Below are 20,638 nucleotides of genomic sequence, written 5' to 3'. Positions count from 1 at the left end.
AGATACCCAATTCGCTTCTTGCGGGGTTAGAATTGCCTTTCATTTGTAATTATTTTGTACTCGTTTATGTGAAAAACATATTATTTACCCACAGGAGAATATAATCTCCTTGAGGGTAAGAACCAAAAAACAAAAAACAATACAAAAAAACTATTTCTTTTTTTGTCTTTGTGTCCCTGGCACCTGACACAGTATCTGTTACATATTAGGCAATCAGTATTTGTTGAATTTTAAGCCTGATAGCTAATGCTATAGAATTGAAAGATGTATGGGATTTGTAGATTAATGTAATGAGAAGCATTATTTGTAAGAATATTAGGACTGGTTCCCTTCCATCTGAAAATTAAAACTCTGGTCATTGTGTACCTAAGTTAGCCAGTCTATAATTTTTCCACATAAAACTCTTATCTTCTGAATTAGAATCAGTACTAAGTAATTGGGAATGTAAACTGAATGATCACTCTATTGCAAATATTAATAATATGGAAATAGGTTTTGATCGATGATACATGTAAAACCTGGTGGAATTTCTCGTTGGCTACGGGAGGGTGGAGGGAGGAGAGGGAAAGAACATGAATTATATAACCATGGAAAAATATTCTAAATTAATTGATTAAATAAATGATTTTTAAAAAAGAATCAATATTAAGTATCAGTTCCAAGGCAGAAGAACAGCAAAGGCTAGGCAATTGTGGTTAAGTGACTTGTCCAGGGTCACATGGCTTAGAAGTATCTGAGGTCATATTTGAACCTAGTACTCTATACTCTAACCTGGTAATCTATGTACCGAGCCACCTACCTGCCCCTCAAAAAGCATTTATTAAGTACTTACTTTGTGTTCTGTACTAGGCTAAGTGCTAGAGATACAAATAAAGGCAAAAATAGACCCCACAATCAGAGAGTTCACGTTATAATGCAAGTAGCTATAGTCATAGTTACATTTAGGAGAGTATCTCTGAGATGATCTCCAATTATGAGAAAAGGATACAGGGGGAGAAGGAGAAAAAGAAAGAAAGAGGTAGAAAGATAGAGAGACAGACAGAGACACAGAGACAGACAGAGACAAGGAGAGAAAGAGAGAGACAGAGACAGAGAGAATAAGAATATTTCAGATTCTATTTAATGCACAGACTGATTTACAGAAGATCAGCTGAGACAACTCTGAGACTATCTCTGATTTATGAGATAGAAGGAGGAAGAGGGAGAATATTCTCCTCTGTTTTTTACTCTTTAGCGAAGTGCTGTTCATATTCTATTCTGATGTGCAGTCTGAGAGGGGACCAGCCATTCTTTAAGGAAAGAAAAATCTAATTTATAAGAGAGTAGGATCATATATCTAGACATAGGAGGAACTTTTGAAGCCATCTAACCCAACTAATTCCATTTTGCTGATTAGAAACCCAAGGGGACTTAAGAGATTTTGTCTAAAGTCCCTTTAAAAATAGGGTCAAAGGTAGTGTTCCAAATCAAGTCCCTGTGTTCATTCTACTGTAACCCATTGTTTCCAATATGCAGGGTTTTCATGTATTCATTCCCTAGCAACACAGGTTAAAAAGGATTGTAGAGGAAATCATGTTTGCTCGTAGGCCATGGATCAAATGAGAAAGAAATATCCTGACCAAGCTTTTTAGCAGAATTATTGATGAAGACAACACAGAACATGCTTGAGCTTCTAGCAACAAAGTGAAATAAATACTTAGGAAGAGGGATAATAAATACTTTCTTACCTCATAGTACCTCAGAAGAGAAAAGAAGGAATTTATAGGCAGGAAATATATACTAATAGGAAAGGTCATAGAGCACCAAAGAAAACTATTGACAGTGCTATAATTATAGCTGGTCTTGGTCCCAGGCTCTATTACTCAGTATCATTTTAAGTCATCCATCACCTTTGGAACAATGTCAAGGTTGGCCATCCTTGGTATGCTAACTTTTGACTTTTTCTCCTCTTTCTTTATCCATGTTTTGAATTTCTTCTTAATAATAGAACTGAGAACTCCTTATTTATTATTTGAAAGACAAAATGCCTGGTTCAAACTTTTTTTATTGATGATAATTCAATTTCTTACATGTACTATTCAGAGCATTGGCCAAAAGGGTTATAATCCCTCCATTGTCTATTCCTTCTTGTGATGGAAATAATTTGCTAAATGGTATATGTTAACTCCCTAAACATAGAAACACCATTTAGTTCCCCAAGAAGAAGTAATTACCTAAATTTGGTACTAGAAAATAATTAACCCACCAAAAATCACTGGGGGATCAGACCCAATTACTTTAGCAGTCCTTTAGTTAACTAATCACATTCATATTTGGATCTTTTTCAGGCACATTTTTTAAATGTCTAGAAACATATTTAAGGGCAATCTTCCTAACTATTCATTTCACTTTGTTGCTAGAAGCTCAAGCATGTTCTGGGGTGTTTTCATCAATAATTCTGCTAAACAGCTTGGTCAGGATATTTCTTTCTCATTTGATCCATGACCTACAAGCAACCATGCTGTGCTTTTGGCTGTTTGTATGCAGTTGATATCTCTCATCTACTTTGTAAAATAACTTCCAAAACCTTCTAGCAGAGGAGGTAAATAAAATATAAACATTCCTTACATGTTTTATAGAGTTTATGTTACCTCTGATTAGAAGAAGATGGTTCTCCCTCTCCCACTTAGTGGCAAATAGGTCATATGCTTTCTACCAGTGGTATCAAACTCAAAAAGAAATGGAGGCACTAATCCATACATAAGGATCCCCGAAGGCTGCATATTTACTTAATTTTTAATCTGTAATATTATCTGTGTTTTAATTATATTTTTATTTATTTTGTTCAATATTCCACATTTATATTTTAATCTGGTTCAAATTAACCTAGGGAATATTGGGGGTCCATGGCTAATGGACCACATGTTTGTCATCTCTGTTTTATGTCATCCAATTATTCCAAGTATTTTTTGCTTTTTAGTATTATTGTGTTAGCTTTACTTTGGCTCTTCCCTGCTCCTCCATATATAATCTCAACAATTAAAGTAAGCCAAAAGAAATCAGTTACATCACTATGACTGATATTTATTTAAAAAAATATATTTTGTCATGTGTTCTTACCTTTTTTACATATTACTTATGGGATAGGATGAGACTTAATCAGCTAATTGCTTATTTCTAATACAAAATCTTTAATAAATCTCTATAGAAAAGTCTACATCATGTATATAATACATATCTTAAAATATTTAATTTTTACATAGTACAGTTGATTAGCATATGTGTAACCCATTTGCAAACACATGTGTTTTTGTCAATAGGAGTGCCTGTCTTTAAATGCCAAGAGATAAATCATCCAAATTCAAAGAACCAGTAGGAAGAATCATTCAAAACTTTTAGAGGTATAACTGTTAGAGACCAAGCCACCTGGTGCAAAATCAATTGATTGACATTCCCTCCCCCATCCTTCTCTAAAGAAAAAGAAACCTGAATGGGAAGAGGTAGCAATAGTTGACATTGGGGTGGCAGAGGAAAGATACAAAGGTACCAGGTGGCTGTATGAAAGTTAAAGCATCCTCATAGATAAGGAGCTCTCCATTGAAAAAGAACCCTTTAAGACATGTAACTTGTGTAACAGCTCTCAGGACTAGATCACCTTCCATGCATCTGGTTCCTTCCAGGTAGAGGGCTTCCTAGAGAGGCCCTAAGAACTACATCCAAAAGGTACTAGGCTCCTAAGAAAAGGGGAATGCTCATATTAGCCAAGAATGTTGCCCAAGGATACAAGAAACTGATACCCCTCAGACACTTTGTGGATGATGTACTGATCATGGGCTTTCCCATCAGAATAAGGTTCCTAGAGCATCACATCACTGCTCACAGCTTTTCTTCTGGAGGCAGTTACATGAAAAGGGGTTATGGGAGGTTGAAGTGAATAGCACATATCCCCCATCCCCAGCCCACTTCCAACTCTCAACCTTGCCCAGCTTCACTGGCCTCATCTGGGGCCCACCTTCCCACTCAAGATGCCAGAAAAGAACTTCAAAGTATGGGTACCATGGAGAGGAAGAAATGGTTAACCAAGACTTCAGGATGCAGGACTAAATCCCATAGTAGTGAAGACTTTGAGGATCATTAGCCCTTACTTGTGGTTAGTTTTTTAAAAAATCACTTTCAGTATGAACCAATTATTTTTCTGGACTAGCTTTCAGAACCTTGAATCAAAGTTCTACAAGGTTAAATTCTTACAAGTACTATTTTTAAATTATCATTTGCTCTAGAGCACATATTGTTTCCTTGTAGCCTTTTGAATGAAATATAAATTCTTAAATCTTTCATTCAAGGTCATCTACTTACTGTCAGCTCTATCCCATTCCAAGAATCTCATCCCTAATTCTTTTTAAACCCAAATTATTCAACAACTCTTGCTCATAGTATTGCTTTCTTCGTCTCTACTGTGACTCCATTTACCTTCCTCTTTTCTAAAATACTTTTGTTTTGTTTCAATATCTGTGTCTGAACACCACTCTTTATCATGATTTTGATTAATCACTGTTTGATCACTCTCTACTTCGTCTTTGCCTGAGACTTGTATATACATTAATGATTTCCAATCTAATCTCCTAGAAGAGACTAGCTATGGTGTAGTTATAGAACTCAGTAAATAGAGAGACACACCTGGAAACAGGAGCTCTTGGGTTCATATCTGGCCTCAGATACTTCCTAGCTTTGTGACTGGTCAAATTGCTTAATCCCCATTGCCTGGCCTTTATGGCTCTTCTGCCTTAGAACTAATTCATAGAACTGATCCTAAGATGAAGATAAGGTGTTTTTTTTTTAAATTAAAAAAATGAATTTTAAATTTGGAGTCAAGAGGACCTGGGTTTTTGGAGCTCAGTTCCTCTATTTAGGAATCTTCAGACTTCCCCCCCCATCCTGGACCTCATTTTCCCCAGCTGACAAATCAAAGAGACAGATAACATTTAGGTCATTTCAGGTTAGGGTTTTATTTATTATTCCTGTGTTCCTTATGAATATATGAGGCAGTCATGGATACACTTTAGGCAATTAACAAATGTCTAATTTTTTAATTTGGTATAAATTAGTAGAGACACCCTTTTTCTGAATATGATGAGACATTGGAATGTGGTTGAAGACAGAAAAGACATTGTTCATGTGACTTATGACTCCCCTAGCATAGACCAGAGTCACTTCCATGCCATGATAAGGTTTCAGTGTAGAATCTTGTAGAGTACTAGGGAATCAATACAAAAATAAACAGGGCTTGATGCTGAGGGGTTTACACTATATTGAGGGAGGTAAGGGGGGAAATAACATGATCATATATAACATGCCATATAAAAATATATATGTATATATACATGTATACATATGAAGTATTAAGTTATTTGTGGGAATGAAGGAAGAAGTTTAAAAGAGTTTCTATTTTTTCTTGTTATTAGGCAATTAGTTGTCACTTTTTGTTTCCTTTAATCTTCTACTTCCTTAGAAGATTGTATGTTAGAATTATTTCTAAAATAAGTAAAAATGTCTCTGAGAATCTAAACATTTACTCATGCATAAAGAAAAATTCCTTTAAGTATTTTATCCTTGGTTCCATCTATTTTAGCTATTTATGATCTAAGATATAGTCATTATATATATATATATATATATATATTGCCATGTAGATTAGTTTCAAAGAGAAAAGCTTTCATTATATGCATGGATATGTAATAGTATTATGTGTATATACATACATAAGTATGTATGTATGCATACATGCACACTTATTATGCACACTACTTATTTATAGAAAGGCATGCAGGATGAACACATGGGCTGATGGGGATATTATTGGGGATGTAGACACTAAACGATAACTCTAGTCCATCTATCAATAATATGGAATTAGGTCTTGATCAATGGTACATGTAAAACCCAGTGGAATTGTGTGTCAGCTAAGGGGGGTTACAGGGGTTTGGGGGAGAGGGAAAGAACATGAAATATGTAACTATGAGAAAATATTCAAAATAAAAACTTAAAAAAATAAAAAAATAAAGTAAGAAAAGGCAAAACAAAAAAAAAAAGAGAAAGGCATGCAGGAGAAAGGGCAACGAAATTATATTGTCTCTAATGTGGATAATGATGTTACTAACAATTATTTAAATGCAGTTGAGAATTATTCAGTATTTGATTTAGAACTCTTTTCTTTCTCTCTTCTATTCTTCTGTGGTTGACTCATTATCCACAGATAATGTAAATAATTCTATTTAACATAGTTAACATAACTATTATAAATTCTACCCAGTCCTTTATTTGTATTCTTTTTCATTTTCTTAGATGCTCCATTTACAAATGACTTTTCAAAGAAGAAAAATTATATATGTAGTTGCACCCTGCCCTACTCTTGTGTTGGAATAAAACTACCTTTGTCCTACTTTGCCAGATATTAACCCTCTTCTTATGTTAGGATAGTATTCTGTTTCCCATACAAGCCAAGATTATTTTAACCTTTGTGTCTTTTCATAACATGAGTGTCCTCTTTTCTCTCACCTCGTTCAACTCCCCCCATCTCTTTCAAAACGCAGTGCAAGAGTTACCTCTGAAAATTTTCCCAAGGTCAACATGAACCTCTGTCTTCCTAATTCATGCTACACTTATAGTTTCTATATATAATTTAACACTTGATTGTATGATGTCTATAATTGTTTTGTAGCCTCACCAAGGCTACAAAGTCCCAAAAAAGTAGGGGCCGTGTCCTTTTTAAAAAATTATTTATTGCACAATATTGATGAAGCTTGGCATAAGCTAGATGATGCAGTGGGTAGAGTACTGGGCCTTGAGTCAGAAATACTCATCTTCCTGATGTCAGATCTGGCCTCTAATGCTAGCTGTATGACTCTAGACAAGCCACTTAATCCTCTTTGCCTCAGTTTCTTCTTTTGTAAAATGGACTGGAGAAGAAAGTAGCAAACCACTCCAGTATCTTTGCCAAGAAATCACCAAGAGTTGAACATGACTGAAAATGACTAAACAACAAAGCTGGATGGATCCACAATGCCTAAGTTACTGAGTCTCTTTCCTATGTGTAAGAAATCTTCTGCCCTGGACCCAAGCGTGTAGTTGGACTAGATTTCATTCTCAGGGGACCTAATCTCTAATGAGAGGTGTTTTCTCACATTCTTCAGCTTGTTAAATATACTTTCATTTCATATTCTGTGAAGTCAGAATAGGAATACTAAACTGCCTTTTGGACATGTCTAATTGGATGCTTTGTAGGCATCTCAAGTTCATTATGTCCAAAATTGAATTTTACCTCTTCCCATGAATCCTCTATTCTTCTCAACATTCATATTTCTTTTGAGGACATCACTTTCCTTCTAGTCACCTGGAATTGCCATCCCATTTTCACCTGCTTTCTCCCTCAACTCTATTATCTAATCATTTGCCAATTTTTGCTAGCTCGTTTTCTGCATCATTTCTTGCATCTGCCCTCTTGTCTATTTTATTTTAATAGTTTTCTAATTAATCTCCTGGAATACACTCATTTCTTCTGCAATTCTTCTTCACCACATTTCCAAACTGATGTTCCTAAAATACAGGTCTGGAAACATCACTCTCCTATTTCAAGATGCTCCACTGATCCCCTCTTACTCTAAGTATTAAATGACAACTCCTCTATTTGGCAATTAAAGCCTTTTACACTTTGCCTCTTATCTACTTTTTGAGATTTATTACATATTTTGATCCTTCTTTTACTCTAGGTTCTATACAGACCATCCAAACTTGCTCTTCTCTGTCAACAACATTCTGTCTTCTGTCCCTCCTGTCTAGATAGTCCACTCCTTTCTCATTCTTCATTGAGTAGAGATCCTAATTTTCTTCAAAGATCTGTTCAAATGCCACTTCCTATAGAAAATCTATGCCAATTTTCTTAGTCACTAGTGTCCTCCTCACTTAGAAAATTACTCTCTATCTACCTTGTATAAATTTTTTCTTACTTTTCTGTGTAAATGTTATTCCTCTTCCCCAATATAATATAAGCTCCCTGAAGACAAACTGTTTCATTTTTGACTTTGTACATCTCCAAAAACTGTAATGTCATGGGAGCTTAATAAAAATCTAGTGAATGGAGGAATAAATTAAATGTGCATATGTATATGCATATATATGTATACATATAAATATGTAATATAAGAATAAATGTATGATATGTGCAAGATATATTTTTAAATGGAAGACAGAATGATTTATCTGCATGTGTATCATTAGGAAAGAAAAACTAGCTAATTTATGAATCGGGATCTTTTTTTGTAATTCAGTTACAAAGATTAAGCCATTGTAAGCTTAAGTGAGGAGACTGTATATTTTTATTTAAATTTCCACTGACTTGGACTCAGCTGGGAAATGCAAAGGATATAATTTGTAAATACTGGTGAAATTAAAATAAAATTAGTTAAAAATTCATATGTAAATATATATTTTTAATTAATGAAGGTAAAACCTACCCTCCAAAAGTTTTAACCACTGAAATTTTTCTTAGGGGTTCTGTGACTTAGGGATCCAGTCCACATCTGTGGATGATTTAATGTATTTAGTGAATCAATATGACCAAGTAATTGATTATCTAGTGTACAACCCTCTAGTGATGAGTGTTTTTGAATATGTTAGCTGACTATCTGTCTCTAGCTCATACTCACAGCATTTACAAATTGCATCTTAGGAGAGTGAAGTTCTTCTCCACATTATGATGAGGCATTGAAATAGAGCTTTACTGGAGAGATTGCTAGAATATATTTCATAGTTTTCAAAATATTAAATAGCTTTTAAGAAATAAGTTTTAAACAGAATAAAATCAAGACATTACAAAAATCAGTTCAATATACACACAGGTGTTTAGTACATGTTAAAAAATGAAGTTGAATATGTGGAAAATTTGGTTCTAATTCAGAGGTTTGTGTGACCCTCAATCTAAGAACAATGTAAAAATAGGTGGCAAGCCAGGCATAGGCTATGAGCTGTAATTTACTGACCCCTGGTTATTGATTCTTTGGGATGTTTTGAACTAAATTATTCCACTGTCTCTTGGGTTTTTGTTTTATTTTGTTGTTTTTTTAAGATGGAGCAAAGCAGTATCCCAATTCTAATGCTTCTTTGTTTTTGAGTTTTGTTTTGTCTTAAGTTCATCTTTGTTTAAATGATGTTGCTAAATCATCAATGGTTCTCTTAGCAGCAGAACTCAATTTATTTTATATTAGGTACTAGTATCAGAATCAGCACATCTCCTTTTAGGAAAAAAAAACAAACAACACATGTATTTGATGAAATAGAGACAGACACAATTCCATTTATTTTACGCTTTTCCATTCTTAAAATCACAGATAGAGTCAATTCCATATCTCCCTTCTGTCTTCCAGCCAAAGAGAATGGGACAACATTTTTAAAAGAGTCAATCAATGATACTTTGGCTGCCAGAAATAGTGACAGAAGATATTCATTGCCCTTCCACCTCACGTTTACAACATTCAAAACTCTAGGACTAAAGATTATTACTGAAAACAGAGCCTAGTTCTTTGGAACTGTTACTGCCACCTTTTCCCATTCTTCAGAAGAGTGATTCAATTCCATTTTTAAAAGGGGGATGAGGGGGAAGGGGAATTCTTCTAGTTACAGAGATCAATTTGATTGTTGGTCGTTTCAAAATGAATTTTTAAACTTGTTGAACACAAGCATACAAATGTCTAAGAGCAAGTCAGATAATATACAAAGCCTCCATTCATTGTGTAGGCAGAAAGGAATGCTGGTCCCCGGCAGCTCTCTGAAGAATGTTCTTTTGGCAGCAGCTGTTCAGCTAGAAACAAGGAGGGAAACACATATATAAAATGAATTTATAATGTCTCTGGCTTATAATGATAAAATGATAAGGAAAGTTGGCTGTTTAAGACAAACTGCCAGTTGAATATTCTAGCCCTCCTCTCTCCATGGTCCCTCCCACATCCAAAGACCTGGCTACCATCTCGCCAGAGCACAAAGTGCCTGTTTATGATTATTGACTGTTGAGGCCTGTGCTCTGAAATTCATTCTGTCAACAGAATGTAAGCAAAGTTGGCATTTTCAAGCAGGACTGTTTCAGTAGCTTAGTTTCCTCTGGATTGCTATGCAGCAGGATCAATGTTGTAGTCCCCGGTTCAAGCTGAAAATGTTACACAGGAAGACATACCATGTAAAGGTCAGATTCTACTATGATGATGAATGTCTTAATCTATGTATACAAGCGTGATTGGATGCATGGCTCTTCTCGGGGCTCTCTGAACTTTTCACCTGCCAAAGAAAAATAATACAATCATATCATTGACTAAAAGCCTTATTGATAAACAAAAGCTTATCAGGCTAAGGTGAAATGAATGTGAATCACAAAGTATATGCTGCTATTACATCCTGTTACATCACTGGCATTAGTAGAACAATGATGATAGGTGTTGTTTTAAGAGAGTCAGCCAACAAAATCCTTATTTTCATTGGAGAACAAGAAGAGTGGCAGTCATAAAACCTGTGATTTTGTAAAGTATTTTTAGGGAAATTATTGTGTTTTTTTAATTGTTGGAAGCAGTCTATTTCACTTTTGAGAAGGAAGAGGCAGCTTCTAAGATTAAGAAATTTAAAAATAAGTTTTTATAAATTTATTAACTTTTGCTTCATTGTGATTTATTACCAGTTTTATAATCATACTTAATAAAATTAATAGTATTAATACATTATGCCAAAATGGAAGAAACAAAACAGGATCTGATGAGTTTGAATCTTAATGTGGGTTTTAAATTGTTTTTCCTTCCAATGGTCCGATTGTAATTTTTAAATTTGATTTTTAAATTTCAATTATTCTTCTTGCCAAAATATCTAACCAATTGTTTGCTTTTTCTTTTCTTTTCTTTAGTAATTTCAGTTGGTTTCTCTGACCTTCATTTTCTATATACAGGATCTCCAGGGAGAAATTGAAGCTCATACTGATATCTTCCACAACCTGGATGAAAATGGCCAGAAAATTCTGAAATCCTTAGAAGGTTCTGACGATGCTGTCTTACTGCAAAGACGCTTGGATAACATGAACTTCAAGTGGAGTGAGCTGAGGAAAAAGTCTCTCAACATTAGGTAGGAATAGATCAAGAGAGAAATTCCAGATTGGATTTTTTTTAATGGCAAAATTACCCCCCATTTTCTCAGCACAAGAACCTAATTTTATATCTGCTTATGTAAATCATAGAATTTCAGAATGATTCATGTTATTTTGAATAAATGAATCATTCATTCGCTTGGTATGGAGATGATAGTTGAGGGTTGAGATTAGATTAAAATGGTGATGTTTTATATCCACAGGAGAGATGCATATTAAGACATTAGAGCATTTAAATTAGGAACACAGTATTCTAATTTTCTATAGTTGGCTCCTGGCTTATCAGAGAGTTATATAAAAAGCAATGGAATTAACATATAATTAGACTGGAGATTCTGGTGGTATTCCTTATATATCAGCTTCTGATAGATTTGTAATGCAAAAATAGTGTGTATCCTTTTAAAATTGCAAGAGTCCCTATGTCCCGAGGAGATAGTAAAACTACATGCCTTTAGTTGATGTATAGTACTTTCTGTACATCTCTAACTTTGGCAAAGAGTCTTATATAAATCCAGAGGAAATACTTTTCAAAGGCCACCATGCCATTGTTCTCCCACCTCTACCTCCCAACAGTTTTGAAAGTTCGACCTAGAACTTTGCCCTCTTGGCTCAGCCTCTCCAAGTGTGCATGCACTGGAACACATTCATTTCACCTAGCTTTTTTGTTCATTAACTTTACATCCATGTGTTGGTGGTAAGTCAGAGGGCAGCAATAGAAAACAGTATTCTCAAAGTAATGCATGAAATATTAGCTCTCTGTAGCACAGGCCCTGAGGAAGGTCAGTGTGTGTAATGACAAAAAGTACCTTCATAACGTCTATCATTAAAAATAAATGAAAGCTGTGAGACTTAAAAGATATTGGTAGGCAAAGTAAAGAAAAGAAAGATTTTATGCCTTTTTGTGGGCAAGCAAAAGAAAGAGGATGTAGCCCTTCAAAGCATTATTTCGAGATAGCTTTCCTCAGATGCCTTTTCTTTGCTTCCTGTGAACTCGATGAAATAGAGGATTGAAAAAGACAAAACAGCATGTCAGTCAAAATATAGGCAATTCAATTCATGAGATTTCCCACATGCCTGATACAATGATTAGTTTCTGCTTTCGTTAACCACCCAGAAAAATCATCATTTAGCTTATCACATGTGTTAACCAGTCTAGAATAAAACATTCAAGTCAGTGGTTTGAGCCTTTTAAATAAGTCTCCATAATAATATAGGATGTTTTATAAACAACCATTTATAATAAAAAAAATAATCCTCATCAAAACAAGTAAGTTCATCTAGTCCCTGATATTTGGTTGAAGTGAGACTCTCAGGCAATTTCTAATGATTGGCAGTGTTCAGATGAGGGAGGCAGAGTAAAAGCGGTAAAATGCTAAGACTGAAAAATGCTGAAAAAGAATGCAAATACATGAGCAGTGTTTATCAGCTAGCCTTGCCAATAGAGTATTTCTCTATCTTAGTTATTTTATAGGGTGAAAAATTACCTCAAGTTAAAAAATAACCTGGAAAAGTAGTTCCATTGTTGAAAAATCTGATATTCTTTGTTCAAAATTATGTCACTTTAAAAAGAAACCATCTTTAAGAGTTTGAAAATGTCTTTTTCAAGATATAATAGTAGGGGGAAGCTAGATGGCTCAGTGGATTGAAAGCCAGGCATAGAGACAAGATGTCCTGTGTTCAAATGTGGCTTCGATACTTCCTAATTGTGTGACTCTTGAGTAAATCACTTAATCCCTCTTTTCTACTCCTTACTACTGTTCTTTGTTTGAACCAATACTTATTCTTGGTGCCAAGACAGAAGCTATAGATTTTTTAAAAAGATAATAGTAGGAAATAGCATTTAATTTTTATAGCTTAGCACTTCTCAGCTCTTTCTCAAGCTACCCATTTTAACTCCAAAATGATCACCCAATGAATTCACATATAATGTATCTTTGAATCCAAATAATTTTGAGGTTTTTAAATTGACTCTTAAGAAGTATTCTCAGTCCTTCACAAATTGTCACCAAATATCTTTCCGTGAAATCTTTCATTTAAGCATCTTCTTCCCTTTCGGTTTCTCTAGCCCTCACTTCCTAACTCTGATCCAAGTTCATATTACCAATAGCTTAGCCATTATCCTTTCTTTCATTGTTTTCTATTTCAGTTCGTCCACACACTCCAACAAAATTAATCTTCCATGAACACCATTTTCATTATATCTCCCTCACTCAGAAGCTTATGCTTCTATTGCCTATTTATCAAACTGAAATTCAGTTTGCTAACAATTGAACCTTCTCACTCATTCATCCCCTTTCCCACCCCTTTCTATATACATTTGTACTTGTCACCAAGTCTGATGATGGCTTCCTCCCCATATGAACTTTCTGATCTAGCCAAGCAGTGAGATGTGCTTAAAACTACTACCTGTCCTCCTTGTTCACTAATTATCCACTCTCATTTCTGTACTGCTTTCAAACAGCATTTCTCAAACCAAGAATGATTTCCTCTCGGCAAATGTGTGTTTGTGTATACACACATAATAACTTAAATGATTTAATTTTAATAACTTTAATATAATACAATATATTTAATATAATAGCCTTAATAACTTAAAACTACATGGTCTTGGGTCACTCTATATACTTGTATAGATGCATGTATATGTTTATTCCTGTATATTATATATACATAGAGAGAGGGAGATGTACGTACATATCCATTATATATGTGAAATATGGTTAAACTGGACATTCTCCAGGAAGCCTCCCCAGATAAGCACTCCACAAATTTGCTCCAATTGTCATTCTCTTGTGACTTTGCCTTGTTCTAATTTGCATTTAAGTTATTAAGAATATTTGAATTGCCAGTGCACATATACCTGTGTTCAGTGTCTCCAACCAGACACAAGAATTCAGAAACTTTTATGAATGAATCAGAATGATATAATGGAAAGAGTACCCAAATGGGAGTCAGAAAACTTGGACTGTGACACCATGATTCTTCTACTTACTGTATGTTACCTGAAGTAAGCCACTGGATCTTTCTGTGCCTTTTATTTTCTTGAGAAAAAAAAACTATTAATGTTCCTTCAACATTCTGATTCTAATTTAATAACCATACACTCGAGCAACTCTTTAATAATTATTATTAAGAAATTTCTAAAGGATAATGTTGGGGAAAATTACAGTATTAGATTTTTACATCTAAAAAGTAACATTACATATCTTCTACTCAACACTATACCAATTCTCTTCCGGTTAAATAATGTAAGTCATGATGTGACTTTGAAGAAACATTCAAGGACATTTGAATAGCAGGGAACTAGAGAATGGAAATTTATAAGATTATAGATTTAGACATGGAGGGGGACTTAGAGAAAATTAATCTGCTTCCTTTCTTTATAGATGAGGAAACCAGAGCACAAAAGCTATTGTTAGTTTTAATAATAATAATAGCTAGCATTTGTATAGCTCTTTAGGGCTTGCCAAGTACTTTAGTAAATATTTTCTCAGTTTATCCTCACAGCAACCTTGGAGGGTGGATATCATTATGATCCCCATTTTACAGGTGAGGAATGAGGCAGACCAAGGCAAAGTGAGTAGTCCCACAACATATCTTGAAGCAGGATAGAAACTCAGATTTTCCTGATTAAAAGTCGAGTACCCTATCCACTATGATTATTTATATGACAAATATTTGTATGTCATGTATAAGATTATAGATGTGTTTATATGTACGTCTATACAAACATATACACAGAGCATCATCCAATATTAAAGTGGAATTTAAATGTATAAATAGTTGAATTTTTTCCATTTCCACATCTATAATAATTGCCTTTTTTGTCAGATGACTTAAAAATTTGATAAGCATCTTTTTATCTAAGGCTTCACACTAACCTTAGTACCATTTTCAAATAATTCCATAAATAAGAAATTTCATGCTTTTTTATAGCAAGATTAAAAAAAACTACATCTGAGAAATTCTTTATGAAAGGAGCAGATCTTTTATGTATTACCTGAGAAAATCCTGATATCATTTTGAATCACTGTTATTTTGGAGAAGATCAAAGTTGTTTCAGTTTTGGCTCTGAACCCCCAATGCCTACCACAGTGCTTGGTTGAACAAAATGGAATTAAATTGTGCTACCATACAAGTAAAGGTGGGACCTCTTGAGAAGGAGATGCAGCCAAGGAATTTTATCTTTCTCTTTGTTCAAATGAAGGAAAGCAGAAGGAAAATGTAGCATCCACCTTGAAAACCCTCAGGACTTTAATTTTGGGGGTTGAAATTGATGGCCCATTAAAAAAATGTTTATTGTTGTCAGACCTGAATTTTTTGCTTTTAGTCTAATGCCTTGAGTTTAATAGTTTCTCTTTATTTCTGTGACCCCTTGTTTTCCTCAGCATATATACCTTCTCTCTGCATTCTTAATTGTAATTTCATTACCCATTTTTGCCCACAATATTTCCATGAGAATTCATGTCCATTTTTGTAATGGAAAGTCAAAAGGGGAAATTAATTCAGTATACCAAGTTTTGCCTTTAGACCTTTTTTTCATATGTCAGGAATGATTTATTAAAGATTCCAAATTAAGTTTCTACAAAATGAAAACATCTATGTAGTATAGATATAGTATAGTTCTGAAAGAGTACATTTTCTCAATTCTATCCAAAGACTTAAGTACCCAAGACCAGGTGGATCTTTGAAAGACCAAATGAAAAATTCTTCATCCTAAACCCACTTGAAGGTTTGGGAATTTTACAGAAACTATTTCTACATGTTTAAGGCTCCACAAAACATTGGCCTTGTGTGTGTGCAACACTTTCCACTTTGACCCTTCAGTCCTACAAGGGTTACTGAAGATTAATGCGTAGTTTGTTGAGGACTAATTGCTCATTCATTTAAACATCTACTATGTGCCAAGCAACTACAGCAAGCAAAGAGAAGACACAATATTCAGTTCACATGAGGTACTTCCTCCATAAAGCTCATATATTACAAATGAAGAGAAAAGAGGCAGGAATCTGCAAAACTGAATTTATAGTTAGAAGACCTGGGTTCAAACCATAGGTCCTCCTTTGGGCTAGCTATTTGATCTAAGTAAGTAATTTTAATCTTTAATCAATTTATTATTAATTTTAATGTTTCCTTATCTAAAAAAACAAGGTAATTTAACTACATGACCACTAAAGTTTCTTCTACCTCTAAATCTTTTTTCTATTGTAAGATACCGACATAGACTACTGAACAGTATTATATGAGAAATACACTAGGGAGTTATAAAACAAAGAGAGATTCTTGTCTCCCTAAGAACATGACAAAGATAATGAAAAAGTGGTAGAAGAGCAAAGAGTGAAATGGCTACCTCATTTTGTTCTTTCCAAGTATAAATATCATAGCCATCAGAATACATAGAGGCTGAAGATTTCCATATCTGAAAATTATTTGGGGCATACAGTGGCAAGGGTAGACAGAGGATGGAAGAAGCAAGGAACAGTTAAAGGAACTCAGGATGTTTATAACAGAAAAGACTTTAGGATACATATTGGTCTATGATTTAAACAGTTGATTTGTGAAAGGAATTTAATCTTTGTGGATCTAATCTGTGTAATTCCTCAGGGAAGAACTGTACATAATGTTTAGGAATCAAAAGAAGACAAGTTGTTACTCAGTTCTAACATTTGTGATCATTCAAAAATGGAAGACACTGCATTTTGAAATACCACATCCCCACCCAATCAGAAATTGATGGGAGACTCAAACTCAAACACACTTCAATACTTTGAGAGCTATTTCCTCACCAAAGGATTTCATTTTCCAGGACCTTCAATGTTCCGACACATTGTCACTGAAAAGTAGGATTATCTGAAAGACCACCATTTACAGAGAATGTCTTGCTTGATATTAATTATCATAGATTCATCAAACAAATTTATCTCTAGTATCTTCAAGGAATTTCTAATGATTTAAGTCTATGTATGGTACAACAGAAGTCCCTGTGGTGGCATTGTACTAGGGTAAATAAAACAATATTTTTATGTCCAACAGATATTAAGAACAGTGAGATAGATTTTTTAGCTCTATTTATTTTTATTTTTAATATTTTTCCCATGTTTACACGACTCATTTTCTTCCCTCCACCCTCCCGGAGTTGGCAAGCAATTCTACTGGATTACACAAGTGTTATCACTAGATACTTATTTCCATATTATTTATTTTCGTAACAGAGTAATCTTTTAAAACAAAAACCCTGAATCATATACCCATACAAACAAGTACTCCCATAGAAAAATGGTGAGACAGATATTTATCTATACCTTTTAGTAAATTGTGTGCATAAAGCTCTAGTCTATTAAAAGATTTTATTTGTGAAAGCCTGTCCATTCATTCCTTTCCCTGGCCTTCATCAAGTATGAGCTTAATACATATGTAGATTATTCTCATTAAGATTTCATACAAATAATAAAGTAGGCACATGATATGGTAGTTATTAGTATTTTATTGATAATTTTTTGAGAGTAGTAATAACACCCTTGTTTTTTTCCCAAAGAATTTTGTATCTTCACCACTTTCTTGGGAATAGATTCCTCAGTGCACTCAAAATTTGGTTCTCTCCACACAGACATTTGTGTGTACATGGTTTGGTCTGATGTGCTTATTTTTTTTTGTTTCTTTCTGTGTCATTCCTATTTCTTCAGGAAGCACATCAGGGAAAAATTGACAGGTCTAGATAGTAGAAAACTTGATTTTGGCAAAATACTTAGATTCTCTGTACCTCAGTGACCAAATTTATAAATTTATATAATCTTTACCTTTCCTTCACTCTGTTGATTATTTTCAATTCATCCTCCGTAGAGTTTGTTTATACATAGTTTTTTACATGTTGTCTTCCCCATTAGACTATGAACTCTTTGAAAGCAGGGACTATCTACTTTTATTTCAATTGTGTATTGTTTAGCACAGTGCCTGGCAATTGGTATGTTAATAAATGTTTGATTATTATTGACTTCCATATGTGATACTATGGGTGTCTATGATTTCTCCAAGATAACCAATACACCAGAGTGCAGAATTGTACTAAAATTACCTCAAAGGCTTAACCTTATGGAAAATGTCTTCTATGCTCTCATTTTTTCATTGGCATTCATATCACTAGAAAATATCACACTTGGCCTGTTGAGATTTTACCAGTGCCCAGGGCAGTTAGAAGTACTGGATGATTAAGCAGAAAGTTGGAAAGGTAGACTGATACCATATTTTACGTGGCTTGGATTGTAAGTCTAAGGAGACTGAACATAGCAAGTGAGAACTTTTGAAGAGTTTTGAGTGGAAGAGTAATATGTCCAGAGCTGTAATATTCATAAAAAGGATCTGGCCAATATTTGGGACATGAATTGAAAGAGAGAATGGTAGAAAAATATTTGTAATAATTTATGTATGTAGAAATGAGGGCCAGTACTCCATAGTATCAAGAGGAATAGAGAAGGGAATGATAGATATAAAACTTGTTAGATAATAAATAGGAGCTAAAAACTGGATTTAAGAAATGTAACAAAAGGAAAAATCAAAATGACATCAAGTTTTTATCCTTTATTATGAAAGATGGCTTTGTGGGAAGGGGAAGAAATATAAGGGAAATCAAGGTAATATGAAAACAAAAGATACCTATAAATTTATTTTTTAATGACATTAACTTGTTGAAAGGGGGAGAATTGATGAATGGTCTTGTGAAATGATAGAAATATGAAATCAGGAGGGAAATGTTTGAGAGAAAATGTGAATCCCATTTTGAGTATTTTTGCTTTGAGATACCAGTGGGATTTCTAGGTGGGAGATGTCCTGTAGGCAGTTGGATATGCAGGTATGGAGCTTGGAAGAGAAATCAGTTCTGGAAATATTGCTTAGGGAGACATCTGTGTAGAGGTGATAAATGAAGCCATATGAGTGAATGAGATTGCCAAATGACAGAAAGTAGAAAGAAAAGATAACAGAAACCCTAGTGAGTAGCTCCCCTAGGTGATGGTAAGAGGAAAAGAAGAGGAAAAGATATGAAGCTATGAAAAATTTGAAAAAAACAAAACAAAATTAAGTATGGCATCTCAGAAACCAAAGATGAAAGCCAGGAGAATAGATAATTTCATTAGGTAATTATTTTTGAGAAATCAGGTTCAAAAGAATGATAAGGGAAGTCGATACAAGAATGAGGAGAGAGTATGGGAGGAGCCAGTGGTGGCATTAAGCATAAATAATTTTCTCAAGAAATTTGTCTGTAAAGGGAGAAAAAGAAATGAATTGATACTTGAATGGAGGATTTTGGTGCCATCTGTTTGATACCTGCCCATTTTCAATACTGTCATGTTCCTCCCTCTATTTTGATTTCAATAAATTTCAGCTTCAAGTGTGGAAAAATTTGAGGTAAGAAAATCCTGGGCATGTTATTTACAGTTAAGTTCATACAGCACTGATACCAACAAGAACCAACATATCTCAGAGATGATTATTCTGGGGGCTAACTATGCTAGTGGATGTTCTCAAAACACTGTGAATTTTTTTTTCAGATCTCATCTAGAAGTGAGCTCAGACCAGTGGAAACGTCTGCATCTCTCTCTTCAAGAACTTTTGGTGTGGCTTCAACTTAAGGATGATGAGCTAAGTCGGCAGGCACCTATTGGAGGCGATTATCCTGCCGTACAGCAGCAGAATGATATACACAGGGTAGGATTTCTTAAAGTACAGTATTCTGGAAATATTTTTGGAATAAAAATGGAATTGTTATGAAATTGCATAGGAAGAAAATATAGGATTATTTTGACAAGCCTTACAAATGATCAGTAAGAAAGATTTTGCCATTAGGATAGAAAAGAATAGCAGTTTTATTTACCTCTTCTCAGTAGCCATGTATTGTATTTATGCACATAACATCAAAGAGTCTAAATAATAATGATAGCTGGCATTTTAAGGTCTGCAAAGTACTCTCAAAATTTTCTCATTTTATATTGACAACAACCCTGTGAAGTAGGTGTTATTTATTATTCCCATTTTACAGATGAAGAAACTGAACTGAAGGAGGTTTAAGTGACTTGCCTAGGATCACAGAAAGAAAATACTTGAGAAGCAGAATTGAAATTCAGATTATCCTGACTCCTAGTCCAGAATATCTATTTGACTTGTACCACTTAGCTGTCATGGTATAAGGACTAAAAAGAATGAAGAAAAAATCGTTGCCCTCCATGGGACTGGAGAGGGAAGACATATTTACAACATAAGCAACTAAAGAATATTTCTTAGACAACACATTAGCAAGGATGTATGAGTGCCATCATATAGACAGAGAGAGCAAGTTAAGTGAGGGCTGAGGGAATTCACAGTAAGGGAACAAATATTATGGAGGCCTAGTCAGGGTAAAGGTCTTAGAGGAAAATAAATTCATTTGAGGCTATGTGGGGTCTGCATCAGTGGACAGCAAAGCATTATATGAATGGAGGCTGTGTGAGCAGAATC

General features: G+C 34.3%; 1 protein-coding gene across 2 annotated transcripts in view; it reads left to right on the top strand.

The window, feature by feature from the left end:
* The window catches only part of DMD (dystrophin), a 1,921,557-nt gene that overhangs the window by 1,469,148 nt on the left and 431,771 nt on the right, over nt 1-20,638 (top strand). For both annotated transcript variants that reach the window (XM_044670154.1, XM_044670155.1), the window contains exons 54-55: nt 10,958-11,130; nt 19,696-19,852. In XM_044670154.1, the coding sequence (XP_044526089.1) occupies nt 10,958-11,130; nt 19,696-19,852 (330 nt within the window). The remainder of the gene's footprint in view (nt 1-10,957; nt 11,131-19,695; nt 19,853-20,638) is intronic.

Source organism: Gracilinanus agilis, chromosome 3 (assembly GCF_016433145.1).
Source record: "Gracilinanus agilis isolate LMUSP501 chromosome 3, AgileGrace, whole genome shotgun sequence".
Taxonomy (NCBI): domain Eukaryota; kingdom Metazoa; phylum Chordata; class Mammalia; order Didelphimorphia; family Didelphidae; genus Gracilinanus; species Gracilinanus agilis.
The sequence above is the reverse complement of the archived record's forward strand: the minus strand, read 5'-3'. Positions and strand labels throughout refer to the sequence as shown.